The sequence below is a fragment of the Danio rerio genome, chromosome 25 (genome assembly GCF_052040795.2).
Source record: "Danio rerio strain M-AB ecotype USA chromosome 25, GRCz13ab, whole genome shotgun sequence".
Classification (NCBI taxonomy): domain Eukaryota; kingdom Metazoa; phylum Chordata; class Actinopteri; order Cypriniformes; family Danionidae; genus Danio; species Danio rerio.
In genome coordinates, this window is record NC_141045.1 from 11,532,835 (window position 1) to 11,548,998 (window position 16,164).

The 16,164-nt window shown below is 36.2% G+C and overlaps 1 protein-coding gene across 8 annotated transcripts in view; it reads left to right on the forward strand.

Annotated features, from left to right (window-relative positions):
* Nucleotides 1–16,164, forward strand: part of ehf (ets homologous factor) — a 101,269-nt gene that overhangs the window by 83,658 nt on the left and 1,447 nt on the right. For 4 of the 8 annotated variants that reach the window (XM_087311036.1, XM_087311035.1, XM_087311034.1 and 1 more), the window contains 5 exons: nucleotides 6,035–6,143; nucleotides 8,456–8,713; nucleotides 10,610–10,666; nucleotides 10,849–10,908; nucleotides 11,028–11,096. In XM_087311036.1, the coding sequence (XP_087167162.1) occupies nucleotides 6,035–6,143; nucleotides 8,456–8,713; nucleotides 10,610–10,666; nucleotides 10,849–10,908; nucleotides 11,028–11,096 (553 nt within the window). Of the gene's footprint in view, nucleotides 1–6,034; nucleotides 6,578–6,636; nucleotides 8,714–10,609; nucleotides 10,667–10,848; nucleotides 10,909–11,027; nucleotides 11,097–16,164 lie in introns of all 8 variants that reach the window. The other 4 variants (XM_087311037.1, XM_087311038.1, XM_087311039.1 and 1 more) reach the window with 2 other exon arrangements.

Consider the following 16,164-nt stretch of genomic DNA (forward strand, 5'->3'; position numbering starts at 1 on the left):
GACACAATGAACGATTCATAAGTCATTTGATTTATGAATGATCTTTGAGTTGGAGGGGAAAAACGTTTCGCTTGTCAAATTACGATTGTGCAAAATACCCATTTATATTTATTTTATATGTTTCCTTATGTGACAAACATTTTAGAAAATTATGTTTTAAATTAATTGTACATTTTACGCATTTGTACATATAACAGTTTAATAAACAAACTGGTAACATTTTAGTTTAAGTAACAATCCACACCATTTACTACTGGACTATTACCTGCCTATTATTAAGATAACTGTTTATTAGCACTAATGAACCATCATCTACTTTTACATTCCAAGTCCTACCAAAAGCCCACACCTACACCCAACTACTACCTTACTAATTAATAAGCAGCTAATTACTAGTTTATTAAGCTAAACGTCTTAGTTAATGGTTTGTTAATAGCATGGATTATACAATAAAATAAAGCGTAAACAAATATTTTATCTATTATAATCTACTGTTAATATATGAACTGTTTATTAGCACTTATGAACTATACTACTTCTTTTACATACCAAGTCCTACCCAAAGCCCACACCTAAACCTAAACTCCCAACTACTATCTTACTAATTAATATGCAACTAATTACTAGTTTAAGTGATGCAGTGGCGCATTAGGTAGTGCTGTCGCCTCACAGCAAGAGGGTCACTGGTTCGAGTCTCGGCTGGGTCAGTTGGCGTTTTTGTGTGGAGTTTGCATGTTCTCCCTGAGTTCGCGTGGGTTTCCTCCTGGTGCTCCGGTTTCCCCCACAGTTCAAACACATGCGCCATGGGGAAATTGGGTAAGCTGAATCATCCATAGTGTATGAGTGTGAGTGAGTGTGTATGGATGTTTCCCAGAGATGGGTTGCAGCTGGAAGGGCATCCGTTGTGTATAACAAATGCTGTATAAGGAAACCCAAGATTAATAAAGGGACTAAGCCGAAAAGAAAATGAATGAATAATTACTGGTTTGAATTAAACGTCTTAGTTAATGGTTTGTTAACAGCATGGATTATACAATAAAATAAAGTGTAAACAAATGTTTTATTGATTTTTTTCTATTAAGATAATAACTGTTTATTAGCACTTATGAACTGTGATCTTATTTTACATCCCAAGTACGACCCAAAGCCCACACCTAAACCCAACTACTACGTTACTAATTAACAAGTAGCTAATTACTAGTTTATTGAGCTAAACTTCTTTGTTAATGGTTTGTTAATGGCATGGATTATATATTAAAATGAAACATAAACAAATATTTTATCTATTATTATTTATTGTTAAAATTTTATCTATTATTATCTATTGTTAAGATATTAACTGTTTATTAGCACTTATGCACCACGATCTTCTTTTACATACCAAGTCCTACCCAAAGCCCAGACCTAAACCCAACAACTACCTTACTTATTATTAAGTAGCTAATTACTAGTTTATTGACCTAAACATCTTAGTTATTGATTTGTTAATAGCATGGATTATACATTAAAATAAAGCATAAACAAATTGTTTATCTTTTATTATCTATTATTAAGATATTAACTGTTTATTTGCACTTATAAACCATGATCTTCTTTTACAGTACATACCAAGTCCTACCCAAAGCCCAGGCCTAAACCCAACTACTACTTTCGTAATTAATAAGCAGTTATCTACTCATTTATTGAGCTAAACGTCTTAGTTAATGGTTTGTTAATAGCATAGATTGTATATTAAAGTGTAAACAAATATTTTATCTATTTTTATCTATTAAGATAATAACTGTTTATTAGCACTTATGAACTGTGATCTTATTTTACATCCCGAGTCTGACCCAAAGCCCACACCTAAACCCAACTGCTACCTTACTAATTAACAAGTAGCTAATTACTAGTTTATTGAGCTAAACTTCTTTGTTAATGGTTTGTTAATGGCATGGATTATATATTAAAATGAAACATAAACAAATATTTTATCTATTATTATTTATTGTTAAGATTTTATCTAATATTATCTGTTGTTAAGAAATTAAATGGTTATTAGCACTTATAAACCATGATCTTCTTTTACATACCAAGTCCTACCCAAAGCTCAGACCTAAACCCAAGTACTACTTTAGTAATTAATAAGCAGCTGTCTACTCATTTATTGAGCTAAACGTCATAGTTAATGGTTTGTTAATAGCATGGATTATACATTAAAATAAAGTGTGAAGAAATATTTTAACTATTATTATCTATTGTTAAGACGTTCATTAGTACTTATGAACCATTATCTTCTTTTACATTCCATGTCCTACCCAAAGCCCACACCTAAACCTAACTACTCCTTACTAATCAATAAGCTAATTACTAGTTTAGTGAGCTAAACGTCTTTAGTTAATGGTTTGTTATTGAGTTTAAACATTAAAATTAAGCGTAACCAAATATTTTAATATTGTTAATAAACACAAATTAATGGAATAATTTCATCGAAATAACTTTAGCGTGAGAGCATCAAAACATTGAGTTAATCTGTCTAGTTTTTTTTTTTTTTAGGAAAAATACACAAGCTTCTAATATCCTTTGTTTGCTTGAGGTGTGAACATTATCTGTTGTTAGCATAGCTCCTGTCGGTTTTACACACATTCCATAAAATGATCTCCTAGGCCATCTCAGAATCAATAAAAAAGACAACTGAAGGTCAGATTTCACGCTGGAAGTCAATCAGCAGAGCCGAGAGCACAGGTAATGCTGTTCACATACGCTGTTAAACACTAATGCATATACGAGAAATAAACAGGTTCAATCAAACTAAACAGGTTTACAAGCCTTCGGAGGAATGTCAATAAGAGTAGTCAATGCAAATATTTCTGCCTCTGTTGTAGGCATTGCTACTGTCAGTCTGTCGAATCAAATTAACTTTGACTTTGTGTCAAAAAAACTAAACGGGTTTTAAAGAGGGATTCGTAGTTATGTGTATGTTTGTTTTGTACTGTATGCTTTAAAAATGCTAGGGGGGGACAACATGAAGGAATTCAGTTAACTTTAAGAGGATTGAACATAAAACAATTAAGCAGTCCTGAAAGAAAAACTCAAGAATTGTGTTGATTTGTCTCATTTTAAATAAGTATTTTGAACAAACCGTGTTAGTGTAAACTACTTATGACATTTTTTCCAAATTTTATTTATTTAAAATAAATGTTTTCAGACATACTGTAATTTTAGACAGCACAATACCAATGTTTTAACTTCAGTTAACCCTCCTGTTGTGTTCACATCCCACCCCCGTTGCTTTATTGTTCCTAGTAAAAACTCACCAGTCTGTTTTACCTGCTCTTATATTAGGACACATTTTTTCACCACCAGATTTTTGTTGATTAATTTTTAGCTGTGAACAAAGTGGTGTTTAATACTATTTAACATGATATGCTCATCCCCTAATGATGGTTGGGTTTAGGGTTGGGGTTTTGTTCCCTCTTTTTAAAATCAACTTGTATGAATTAGTCACTAAACTGGCAAAACGTAAAATAGTTACGTTTCTTTGTGAGAAAAGGCTGGAGGATCGGCGCATAAGCATGGAAAAGAGATGTATACCTGCAAAAGATATTATTCAGTCAGAAATGAGTGAGTGAGTTGGGGTGTTGTGTATGGCAGACATCCCAAGTTCGCCAAACAGGCCCCCACGAAAGATAATTGTGTTTTTTTAACAATGATACATTTGTAACCACCAACAATGCACTTCCGAAAATGCATAGAGACTCCCGGATGCCAGCATTCATACATCTATGCCCGGGAATGACTAGGGATGTCTGGTATGAGGATGTTTTCTGTCTGATGGACGTCTGATTTTTATCCGGTTATCTGTTCATTTGCTTTTGGGGTCGCTTTTAACCGGGAACACCTCAGGTGAAACAAGGTTGATTGAAAACATTCAAAATTTAATGAGGGGATCATCACTTTTCCATGTTCGAGTGCATGGTGTGGAGGATATTATAAGGCCTTGAGGTAATCAGATGTAAAACACTATATTCATAAGTCTTTTAAGTTAATAAAAGAAATAAGAAATTAAGAAATTATTATTTTGATGGAATTGCACTGATTTTCAATCCCAACAAATAAAATATTGTCATTTTCCTAAATTACATTTATTTTCTCAATTTTAAAGAAATGCAGTCAGACTTTTGTTGAATAAAACAAATATTAACATTTTACTCAAACCCATACATAATAAGTCCAGTAATTCCACAGAAACTGAAAGTCTCTACGCTTTCTCTGACTTTTTTGACTTGTAAGGGAACCATCACACTAAAAGCCCCAAAATATTCTTCATTCATTTTCCTTCAACTGAGTCCTTGATTATCAGGGGCCGCCTCAGCAGAATGAAGTGCCAACTATTCCAGCATATGTTTTACGCAGCAGATGCCCTTCCAGCTGCAACATATCAATGGGAAACACCCATTCACACACACTACAGCCAATTTTGTTTACCCAACTCACTTATACCACATGCCATTGGACTGTGGGGGAAAGTAAAGCACTCACCAACACGAGGAGAACATGCAAACTCCACACAGAAATGCCAACTGGCTCAGCCTAGACTCAAAACAGCAACCTTCTTGCTGTGAGGCGACAGTGCTAACCATTGAGCCACTGTCCCGCCCCTATCCCCATTTGTTTTGGCATCATGTTGTTCTAAGTGACTTTGCTTGTTTTCACTTTTAAATATTTTGGGATGGGGGCGGGACAGTGGCACAGTGGTTAGCACTGTCGCCTCACAGCAAGAAGTCCTTTCAGAAGTTCGAAACAGCTTGCCAAAGAAACCTTGAGTGTGGCGGCCATGTTGTTTTTTTACACCAATGTTCCTTTCACAAGTGAACGAGTGACTTCAAATGCAAAATTGCCAGATCTAACAACCTAAGCAGAAATTGGCATTGATGATTTGATTTTAAAAAGTTGAAGGAAGTGTAACTTTATGCAAATGAGCAGCAACCAACCAATAGCAGTCAAGTCTGTAACAATCACATCATCCATGTCTTACCAGAACCCATAGTTAAAAATAGGCAGTTATATTGATTTGAAGGAAGAAAACTGATTGTGTAGATACAATTTATATCTGTTTATTAAACAATTTGTTACCACTAACAATGTTCTGATATACAATGAGACATAAAGATGCATAATAAACATCAAGAAAACCAGTAAATTACTAACTTGCATCACCCCAGTTTATGTTAAGACCGACTGTAATTGTTTTCCATTGAGTTAGCATGTTGCTATGCTAACAGTGCAGTCTACTCGGGTATAACAGTGCCATACAATTATTTATCTATATATTTCATGATCAGGATGTGATTATGATTAGCTTTTATTACGCTTAACTCGTAAGGTAGCATTAAGCTAACTTCAACAGCTAAATTTAACACAAAGGGATTTAAAGCATTAGTTCAAAGCAGTTCAAAAGTGTTTTGTATAACGCTGAAAGTAGATCCGATGATATAAGCTATGACTGCACCATTGATCTAACTGTTTAACTGAAGGACAGGTGGACCTTTATGTATGCAAAGCAGCTCAACACACGGACACATTCCTGTGCAAATGTGTCTGCATGTGTGGTTGAGCGTGGCACGAAGGACACCTACGCAGCCTTCACCCCCTCCCTTTACCCCTCCGAACATACAGGACCTTTGTTTTCCCTCCCTGATCACAACTGGAAACTGGTATAACGTCTACACTTTAATTATACGTCCACTTTTGAGCTTGTGTGTATGTTTACTATTACAAGAATGTCGTCAAGTGTGGTGTTACTCTGCCGCTCGACAAGTTTCATCATGACTGATTTTCCATAGTGTAGTAGAGTAAGGCTTGGGGCTAAAAATTAGAGGGCTGTTGGATCGATGGCCACAAGTACAAAAAAACTCAACTCCATTCCTTCTTCCAACGTAAACTCTGATTCTTTTAGTCTACGTTAAGGTTGCAATGCGTCAGAAAGTGGCAGAATCATGTTTGGTTGTGTGGCAGCAAATGAAGTTTCTTTTCTGTTTCCTATATTCAACAGCACTGGATCATGGTCCTTCAGGCCAGTGGTGTCATGAGTATCCCAGCTACTGTGAGTGTTGACAACCAGCTACCTGCTTCTTGGACGACCCATTACAACTGCACTGATGGTAATATGTTATCTCATTTGAAACCTTGACATACGGAGCCTAACAAGGGACTCTTATGAAAATATTCCGTGGTCCAGTGCAAAAACAGTTTTGTTTATCACCCTTTCTGGCAGGTTAATCATTTACTCTAGCAGTCACTGCGGGAGTTACCAGGTTATCAGTTGCGGGGACCATGATATAGATAGTGAAAGTGATTCACACTTATCTAGAAATCATGTGCAGTACTTTATTTACATTCCTAACAGTGTGAAACTGTCTTCTCTATTTGATATAAGTTTTACCATTGCTAAAATACTGGCTTAGCTGCTCAATGGCATAAATTATGTCCTTTCTAACTTTGAGGTCTTCGACCTTGGTCCCAAAGACCCACAATTCAACCTCAATAAAACCCCTTAATAAACTAGGATAACGGTGGCTAGTGAAGTGCTGTGCAGGTAAAGCTCACTCCTCTGACCTCTAAAGGTGCTCTAGCGACGGAAGCCATGGTCTTTAGCCTCCTTGTTAGAGCAACCGACTCCCATGTGGAAGGTCACTAGTTTGATCCTAGCTCAGAGCTGGTTGGGTGATGTAGGACCGGTGGGGATTACATTGGTGCCGTGACCCAGATAGGAGTGAGGTTTAGGGGGTGAGTGTAACGGAGGCCAGATAGTGAAGTGCTGTGCAGGTAAACCTCAGACCGCTGACCTCTAAAGGTGCTTTAGCGGCAGACACTAGAAGCCATGGTCTTTACCCTTCTTCTTAGAACAACCAACCCCCATGCGGAAGGTCGCCTGTTCGGTTCCAGCTAGGAGCGAGTTGGGTGATGTAAGACCAGCAGGGGTTACACTACCTATTCAAGGAGTTTTGAATTTGGATGTGATAATCACAAGTGAGCGTGATGAGAAAGGTTGGAAATTACCTGTTTAAGACAGTCAGTCACGAGAAGCCAGTTTAAAGACTGGCACGATCTAAACAAATAAAACGTCTTTAGAGAATTTACTTCAACAAAGACACTGCTGGTTAATCAGCTGTACCCTCGAACGTAGCTTGGAGTAACATAGAGTACACAAGCTCCTAATCAATCATTTAAGTTTGTTCTGATACGAGTAGTATTTCTTTTCTGGTTCTTCTAGATCATGGGTGTTCATATCTGTTTATTGAGGGACATTGTCCTGAATAGATTATTTTCAACCTCAATTTGATGGACCTGGACAGCCAATTATTTTTCCAGGACAGAAGGTCCCAGGGGGCTTGCTTGAAGACTTTCTTGCTTAAGTCTGGCCCCATGTCAAACTGTAAGGTCTCAGTCGTTATAATGTCAGACTGAACAACAATGAAGAGGTGCAAAACACAGACACATGCAAGATCATGTGAAGTTTGATGTCATCAATCCATGACAGGATCCATAGGTTCAGTAACCCACATTCTGAAGTGATACCTTAAAGCACAGGTGACAATTCCAGTTCCCAGAGGGCCGCAGCTCTGCACAGTTTAGTTCCAACCCTGCTCCAACACACTTAACTGTAGGTTTCAAACAAGCCTGACAGACTCAATCAGTTTGATCAGGTGTGTTTAATTAGGGTTGAAACAGTGCAGAGCTGCGGCCCTCCAGGAACTGGAATTGACACCTGTGCCTTAAAGTGAACATAAATAATCTGTAGCATTAATTTGACTGATAACTTGCATTGAAGATAAAACCAGAAATGAAGCTGTTTTGACATTTCCCTGAAGTGGTTTTTAGTTGTTTTACTGATTGTGTCATTAGGTTTAGTGCTCCTATTGGTTATTGGCTTGACACTTGTTGTAAGAAATTCTAGCTGCAGGAAATAGTCTGACATTTTCTGACTCTGCCACAGAATTTAATTAAAGGAAACATTTGATTGCAACTGTCATGAATTGGCTCTTGGTGAACATGCCAAACTAGTGATCAGACACTAGAGATTTTATCTTAAGAACATATGAATCTTTTGAGATTTTTCCTAAATCTTTCTCAGATGATCAAGTTGTGGCCGAAAGGGGCTTTTCCCCACAGACTCAAAGTTTAGCTCCAACCTCAATTTGGCAGACCAGAATCAGCTAGGCAAGGCCTTTAGACGCTCTGGAAATCTCTTGGCAAATGTTTTGCAGTTGGTTGAAGCAAAAACCAGGGGAACATTAGCCCTCCCAGAAGTGGAGTAAACACCCCTTTAGATGATTTTGTCTCACTTAGCCATATTCTCTAAAAATCTTAAACATGTTTAAGCTAGATGGTTCTGGTCAAGCTGACCAATGTAGTAACAGGGCTTTAAAAGTGGCATCTTTTTAAACTGTTTTCCTTCAACTTGTATCCACAGTTTCTATGATGACGTCCAATTTTACAAGTCGACTCTGGACTCAGGATCCTCACCCACAGAATTGGACAAAGTTTCAGGTGTGGGAATGGCTCCAACAGACACTGGACATGCACCAAATTGATGCCACCAGCATTCCCTTTCAAAACTTTGACCTTGACGGGAGGCAACTGTGCAACATGAGCTTCCAAGACTTCACACGGGCGGCCGGATCCGTAGGTTCAATTCTATTTCAGAGCCTGACTGACCTCAAGTGGAATGGTAAGATCCAGATGTAATTCAGTTGAATCTTTACCCGGTCTACTTTGCCAGCTCTAAAAGAATGATAAATGGGATTTTGCCATGTAGAAAATGTCACTGAATCAACAAAGCTATCAAGAGGATATCAGATTGTTAAAGTTGGGTTTTAGTATTGGTTTTGGGTTGGAATTACTTGCTAATCTATGGTTTCCTTTTGATTGCCAGTGATGGAGTATGTTACGATTGGGGGTGAGGATAGGGTTAGGGATGTTGTGGTTGGGATTGACTTCGTTTTCAATTGTTAGCTAGCCAATTAATGATTATCCAGGTCAGAGCTATAGCCTTTGGTGTAACAGGGCTTTAGGTGACCTAGCTTGTAGTCCATTTCAAATTCAATTCTCCTCTCTCCTGTCCAATCATTTCTTGTCTCTCTTTGAATTTTCCATCAAATTAAGGTGAAAAATATCAAAAACCAAACTTAGTTGGTACACCATGGAACATGAACATTCCCAGCAGGCACGTTGATATCAAAACAACATCAAACTGCTGAAGCATGACATCAAAAACGCTAATCGGTTTCATGTCAAAACCTTGATGTCCATTTGACATCCACAGATGGATCCCATTTTGACCACCAATACAAGGACACAAAAAGTATTATAATATATGAAAGGTTTTTTTTCATCTCAAAGCTTCAATTGCAAATGATGACTTTGTATCTGTACAATGCATGTAAACTACCTTGATGTAAAAACAGCGTCAAATTGACATCTTGCATTGTCAAAAAACACGTCCAAAGTCAATTACAGGACTGTCTTATAATTAATTTTTGATGCCAATGTCAAAAGTCAATTTGATTTAGTTTTGACATCAAGGTAGTCAATTGACATCCAGTCAATTTGACGTTTTTTTTTTTAAGTTGTTTTGACATTGCCGCTGAGATGTTTATCTTAGTATTTGCAATCCAAATATTAAGCAGTTATGGATTATGCTGTGTTTGATACTTCCAATAATTAATACCAAGCTTCTTTGTCAGAGCTTGTCTGTTTTCAAAAAGGAAGTAATGGCAGGAAGCCACTTTTTTACAATATAATCATTATATTGAGAGAAAAATGCTTTTTGGCAATGGTGAATACTTCAAAAATCCAAATTTATTAGATTAAAAACCTGGCACAAAGCGTGTAACGTTTCGAGCCACACGGCTCTTCATCAGAGTCTGTTGAAGAGCCGTGTGGCTCGAAACGTTACACGATTTGTGTCAGCTTTTTTAATTTAATAAATTTGTATTTTTGGAGCTTTGGTGTTGCCGCCTTTGATGAATGTTTAATTTGCACCTTTTGTGTTTAGAGGGATGTGCGTGCTTTTGTACAATTTTTCAATGGTGAATACTTGCAAGCATGATTTTGGAAGGTCTAGCCATTGAACCTTTGTCCCTGTTGAATTCATTAAAATATTGAACAATCCATTTCTTACACTTGAATTTGTTTAAAGAATAAATAAAAATAATTTAAAATAAATAAAATAAAATAAAAAATAAAATAAATAAAATTCATGGTGAAATGCACACAATGTAATCCTACAAGTTTTTAGATAAACGGATTGTACATTACATGTACTTGCTAAATTAAATCATAAGGCTGCTTCCCAAAAAGTTTGTAAAAAGCCAGTTTACATTTGATACTACAAGTTTGATACAGTTTCCATTACGGTGTGTTACTAAACCTTATAAAATCTAGAAAAACGAATGCAGGTGAAATATGAGAACCGTACCAGCAAGATAAACTGGTTTACGCCAACATGATGTGGGAATGACTTGGAAATGTAATGATAGCCCTTGCAAAACACACTCTGATATTGAGAAGTGTTGAAACATTCCTTCATTTTTTTTTTTGTCGTCTCTCATTTATTGTCTTGCAGGTCAGTATGGTCAAACAGATATGTTCACACCAGCCGACATTAAAACAGAAATAGATGGTGAGTATTCAAACACAAAGTAAAAGCAAAAGAGATATTGGTTTCAACTGAATCCTTTTTAGTGTGAAGTTCACATCATTTCAGTGGATTTAACAATGTCTGACTCTCATCTGAGTATCTTTTGAAAGTTGGTGACTTTTTATGTCACCATTTTGTAACTAAGTCCTTTTATTTTTATTCAGCAGACTTCCCGTGTTCAATTCTCCCCTTCAAGGAAGAATCCAGCTTTTACAGCAATCCAGGTACCTTTTTTTGTGATTTATGTATTTTCTTAATAAAACAAGTTGGTGTGTGTGTCTGTGTGTTTAAATTATCGATGCGTGAACTTGATGGTTTGACAATTTATTTCCTCTTTCCTCAGAACTGTTTGATATTAAAAGTTCATTCCAGCCTAGCTCCATATTGCCTTCGCCAGCTCCTTCAAGCCCAGGTAAAAGACCTTCATTTGAATTATCCTAAAGCTAATGTTAATATCGGTTCTCTTTTGGCTTTCAATCATATAAAAAAGTTTGTGATAATCCAACACATACATATTATGTACTATGAAACCAAAATACTCCAAAATAACCACTAAAAACAATAATTGACAAAGATGGGGTTATAAAAAAAATTAATTACCTACCTACGCCAAACGCGGGTTCAACCATGCATACCGGTTGTAAAAAAAGACCGGTTGCAATAGCAAACATGTCGTGTTCTGTGGTCAGATGTCAAATTCGACTTAAATTTTACCGTACACCACACTGCGTTTAATGCCAACCGCAGATGTCTTTGGCTAACAGCCATCAAAAGAGCTAAATGGAGTGATGACCTATTGAAAAATGCTCGACCTAATTAAAATGCAGTTCTCATTTCATATCAGTAATTTCACTCAATGCTGAATCAAACACATTACTTTTTTTTGATTGCAGCAATGATGTCAGCTAAAACTGTTAAATATGGTTAATTAAACTGTGGACACTGAATGCCAAGAATGAAATGCAAAAGTGTAAGTTCACATACCCTGCCGTACGGGTGCAGTTTACTGTCAGAATGCAGTTGTTTTGCTTGTTGATGATTACCCAGGCCTTGTATAGCTCAATCTTCTTTGCTTGTCTTTGGCTAGGCAGAACCTCGGTTTTCAGCACTAGTTTCTGGTAATCATGGATCATTATTTCTTGCACATGACCACACAGAACAAAATTGTAGGCATCCAAAGAATTGTAGGCCTTTAACTCTCTTGGAAAATCATTTGGAGTTTCAATTTGATAGCTGTATATTTCCTCTTATCCAATATCCATTGGGAGGGTGCTATCACAAATGGACCTGTCAGATGAACGCCACTCACTTTAACGTTAATTTTGCAAAATAACTGTGCTTATCACTGGGTGACAAGCTGTTATAATATGCTGAAAGCATTATTTAAATAATATATGTAATCAATATAACTTATCCCTAATACAACAACAAACTGTACCACATCGGATGTCAATCCCTCGCTGTAAATGCTAACGCTCCCGATTTATTTATTTTTTTCTGCAACCTCCCTGTGTGTGAATGCTAAATGTTTACAAACCGGTAATTCGTCTATACTTTACTAAACTAAATAAGACACAGGTGTACAACATACGCAACCATGGCAACAAAAATAATCTAAAGAGCAACCAAGAAAAAGAAACTGAAATTAAACATATTAATACATAAATGACAACACAATACTGGCAGAAACATGGTATATTTACTGTATCTAATGATAATATCATAGTATCCAAATTCCATTATATTTGTGGATATACTGAAGCATATCAAGTTGATTTAGTGTTTTGCCAAGGTTATAGGTTCCATTCCCATGGACTCAATAGTTATAGTAAAATGGCATTCGCCCCAGGTCTGTCTGTTTGTTCTTCCTTATAGCTCCTGCTGCAAAACTGAAAGGATTTGTTCGCTGCAGGCAAAAAAGGACTGAGATCTGACTAGTTAGACTGTCATGCAAAGAAATTGCAAAGCTACTGATACTAATCAGAGTCTACCCACATTCATTAATTTTCAGAGATGTATAGTGATGAAGTACAACTATTTCACTACTGTACTCAAGTACTAAAAGGCTGTATCTGTACTTTACTGGAGTATTGATTTTTTTCTCCTACTTCCACTTTTACTTCAGTACATATTTTCGATGAGTTTAATACTTTTGCTCCAATAGATTTTTTATGTGCTGCACTGTTACTCGTTACTAGGGGTGTCAAAATTATTGATATCAGTAATAGATCATAACCGGTTATTACGTACTGACGTCATTTATCTCCTATGTGCGATGTCGCAATACTATGGCGGAGGCAAGGGCGAGTAAATAACGCTCTCACTATAATGAAGGCAGCACAGCACACAAGCCGCTATTTCACTACTATGAGGAAACGCTGTAAAACTCCATCTTTACCTCTCTCTCGCTCTCTCTCTCTCATACTTTAGACATTTGACTCGCTGGCCTATTTGTGAGGTAACTTTTCCTCTCCTCTTGGCTGTTAAAGTGATACTTGTGGATACAGACACGAGCATACCTGAGGTGCAAGTTTTCTCCACTGTGTCTATTACGGATTTTTTGTGTTAACCGCGTATTATGCGCATACACACTGTAACCGAGGCTATTCTTCCTGCCATGGGTGAATAGCGCTTTTATTTCTAAAGCCGATCGCAGCCCTTTCTGTTGAGCAGGTGAAGACAATAACCAATCAAAGGGGTGTAAGACCTCACCTGTCAGCACTTAAAAAGCAAGCAGGATAATATTTACATTAGTTTATTAGCTATAAATGCTCATGCTGTCTTCTGTGCATGTGTTGGAGTTTTGTTTGATGCATTCAGAAAGAGTGTTTTCTTTGAGCAGGTCAAATTAAAGGTACAGTTCATATATCTTACCGCCGTAATAAAGAATAAAATTGTATTACAAATAATATTTAAATATTAATATGTTTATTGATTTTATTTTGAAAAATAAAAAAATGTTTAAAATAAAAAATTCTTGTGTTGTGATGAAAAAATCTAATTATGTATAGAAAGCATCGTGAATGCACCAATGCACCGAAGATACCGAATTAAACCGAATCGACGGCATGATAATCGTAACCATACCAAACCTTGAGACCAGTGAAGACTCACACCCCTACTCGTTACAATTATAGACCTTTTTCTTGGCTACTGCATGGAGGGTGCCATAGCGGCCAGAGTCTTTTGGTAGAATGTTTAGAACTTCCGTTTACAGTGTTTACAACCGGTAATTTGCGATCGGAAAATGGGTTTCAATAGTGTTTTGAGTGGATTACGGAGTGTTTTTGTGACACACAACTTTGAAAGGTGCGTGTTAAAGCTGTTATAATCTGTCAGATCTGTGGTTCAAGCGCGAGAGAAAAACGTTCTCCTAGTTCACATAAATCATAAGCCCTGTTTCTTTTCGTTCTGCTTAATCACGTGCCTCAAAAAAGATATTTAAAATAAACAAAACAATATGAGGTCTTTTGACTGCTTTCTTTAATAACCACATTACACAATACTTGTACTTTCAGTACTTTAGTACATTTTGAAATAAACTTTATTAAGCTTTACTTTAGTACTTCCACTTAAGTATGGTGCTTAAAGAGCACTTCAACTTCTGCTCAAGTCACTTTTTTCGATAGAGCACTTATACTTCTACTTTAGTCTGGGTCTCTAGTACTTTATACATCTCTGTTCATTTTTACTTCGGCTTAGTCCCTTATTTATCAAAGGTCGCCACAGCGGAATAAATCACCAACTATTCTGGAATATGTTTTATGCAGCTGATGCCCTTTTGTCTGCATCCCAGTACTGGAAAACACCCATCCACTATGGCCAATTTATTGCCTCCCTATTATTAAGACATTAACCGTTATAAAGTATTATCTCATTCTGCATCTCTACATCCTACTCATTACCAAACCTATTAAAAACTAATATTATTAATAAACATCTAAAAAGTAGTTTATTAAGCTAGTAGTGTTAGTTAATGGTTAGTTAATACTGTGAATTATGATCTAAACTAAATTGTTAACGAAATATCATATTCACATGACTCTATAGACCTAAAATTATTCATAATACCCAAAATATTGTCACTTCTATGTTATGATTTTGACTCCTAAACATGTCAAACTACACATTACTTGCTTGTGATCTTTAACAACATGTCCAACGTCATCGAGAAGACGGAACTGGTGACAGACTTCTGCAAACAAGAGTATAATCAAACAATGGCTACTGAAGTGTAAAGGAAAGAGTTTGATAAAGTTTCATGAATAATTCCTGCACTTCACTGAAGCCAGTTTCACTCTCTGTTCTGGAGAATTTGCTGGATAAATGTGAACCTGTTGTGAACTCCAAATAAAAATACATGGATTTTGTCTATAAAAACTAGCTATGCACAACTAAACGCAGCCATAGGGCTCATGTTTAGTGCCAGATGGCCTGGTACAAACCCTTGCTTTACACTTTAATAATTCTGTAATTTTTAAGAGTTTCGCTTTCAGACTCTAAATTGATGGTAGGAGAGTAGTTAAATTATGCAGAATTACCCAACTTTAAGGCTTGCTATTGTTAGTTTATTGGTATTTGCTTAATTATGGCCATTTGTAGGCGCATTTTGCACTAGACGTGCTCTGATAGTTGCTGTAGAAGGAGGGAAACTGAGAGTCTGGGTTGAAGAAGTTAATTAATTTTAAATGATAGATAATATTAACCAAACCAAACTAAAATCATTATATAGCAGAATAGATGAACATCTTGGTTCTTTCATTAGGGAATTGAAAATAAATAATACACAGATCTTTACACTCCCATCATGGCTTTCATTGGATTGCACTCTCAGACATTTTGTTTACCCCATTTAGTGAAATTGAACAATATTTACCATTGCATTAATCCAATTGTTTTAATGGGAAACCCTAACAATTCAGCTCCAACACTCTTAAAATCTGCATAAATCAGATTTTATTTTATGCCAAATTCTACACAAATTGCAAAAAAAAAAAAAAAAAGCAGATTACGTCTGGCACTGCTCAGATTATGTCTGGCACTGCTGTCTGTCAGCATTTCTCAGGCACTAAATATCCAGCTCTGTTCTAGATTGGCAAGTTGTTAAGGCCAGAGTTTAATCAATCTTTCCAACCATGAGTCCAATTTTTCTGGGCCAAATTACAAAATTTAAGACATTATTCAATACATTTTCCACAATATACAGTTGAAGTCAGAATTATTACCCCCCTTTGAATTTCTCTTTCTTTTTTAAATATTTTCCAAATGAGGTTTAAGAGAGCAAGGAAATTTTTACAGTATTTGCAATCATATTTTTTCTTCTGGAGAAAGACTATTTTATTTCCGCTAGGATAAAAGCTGTTTTTAAATGTTAATACATTAAAATTAAATACATTTTAGGGTCAAAATTATTAGCCTCTTCAAGCAATTTTTTGATAGTCTACACAACAAACTATCGTTATACAATAACTTGCCTAATT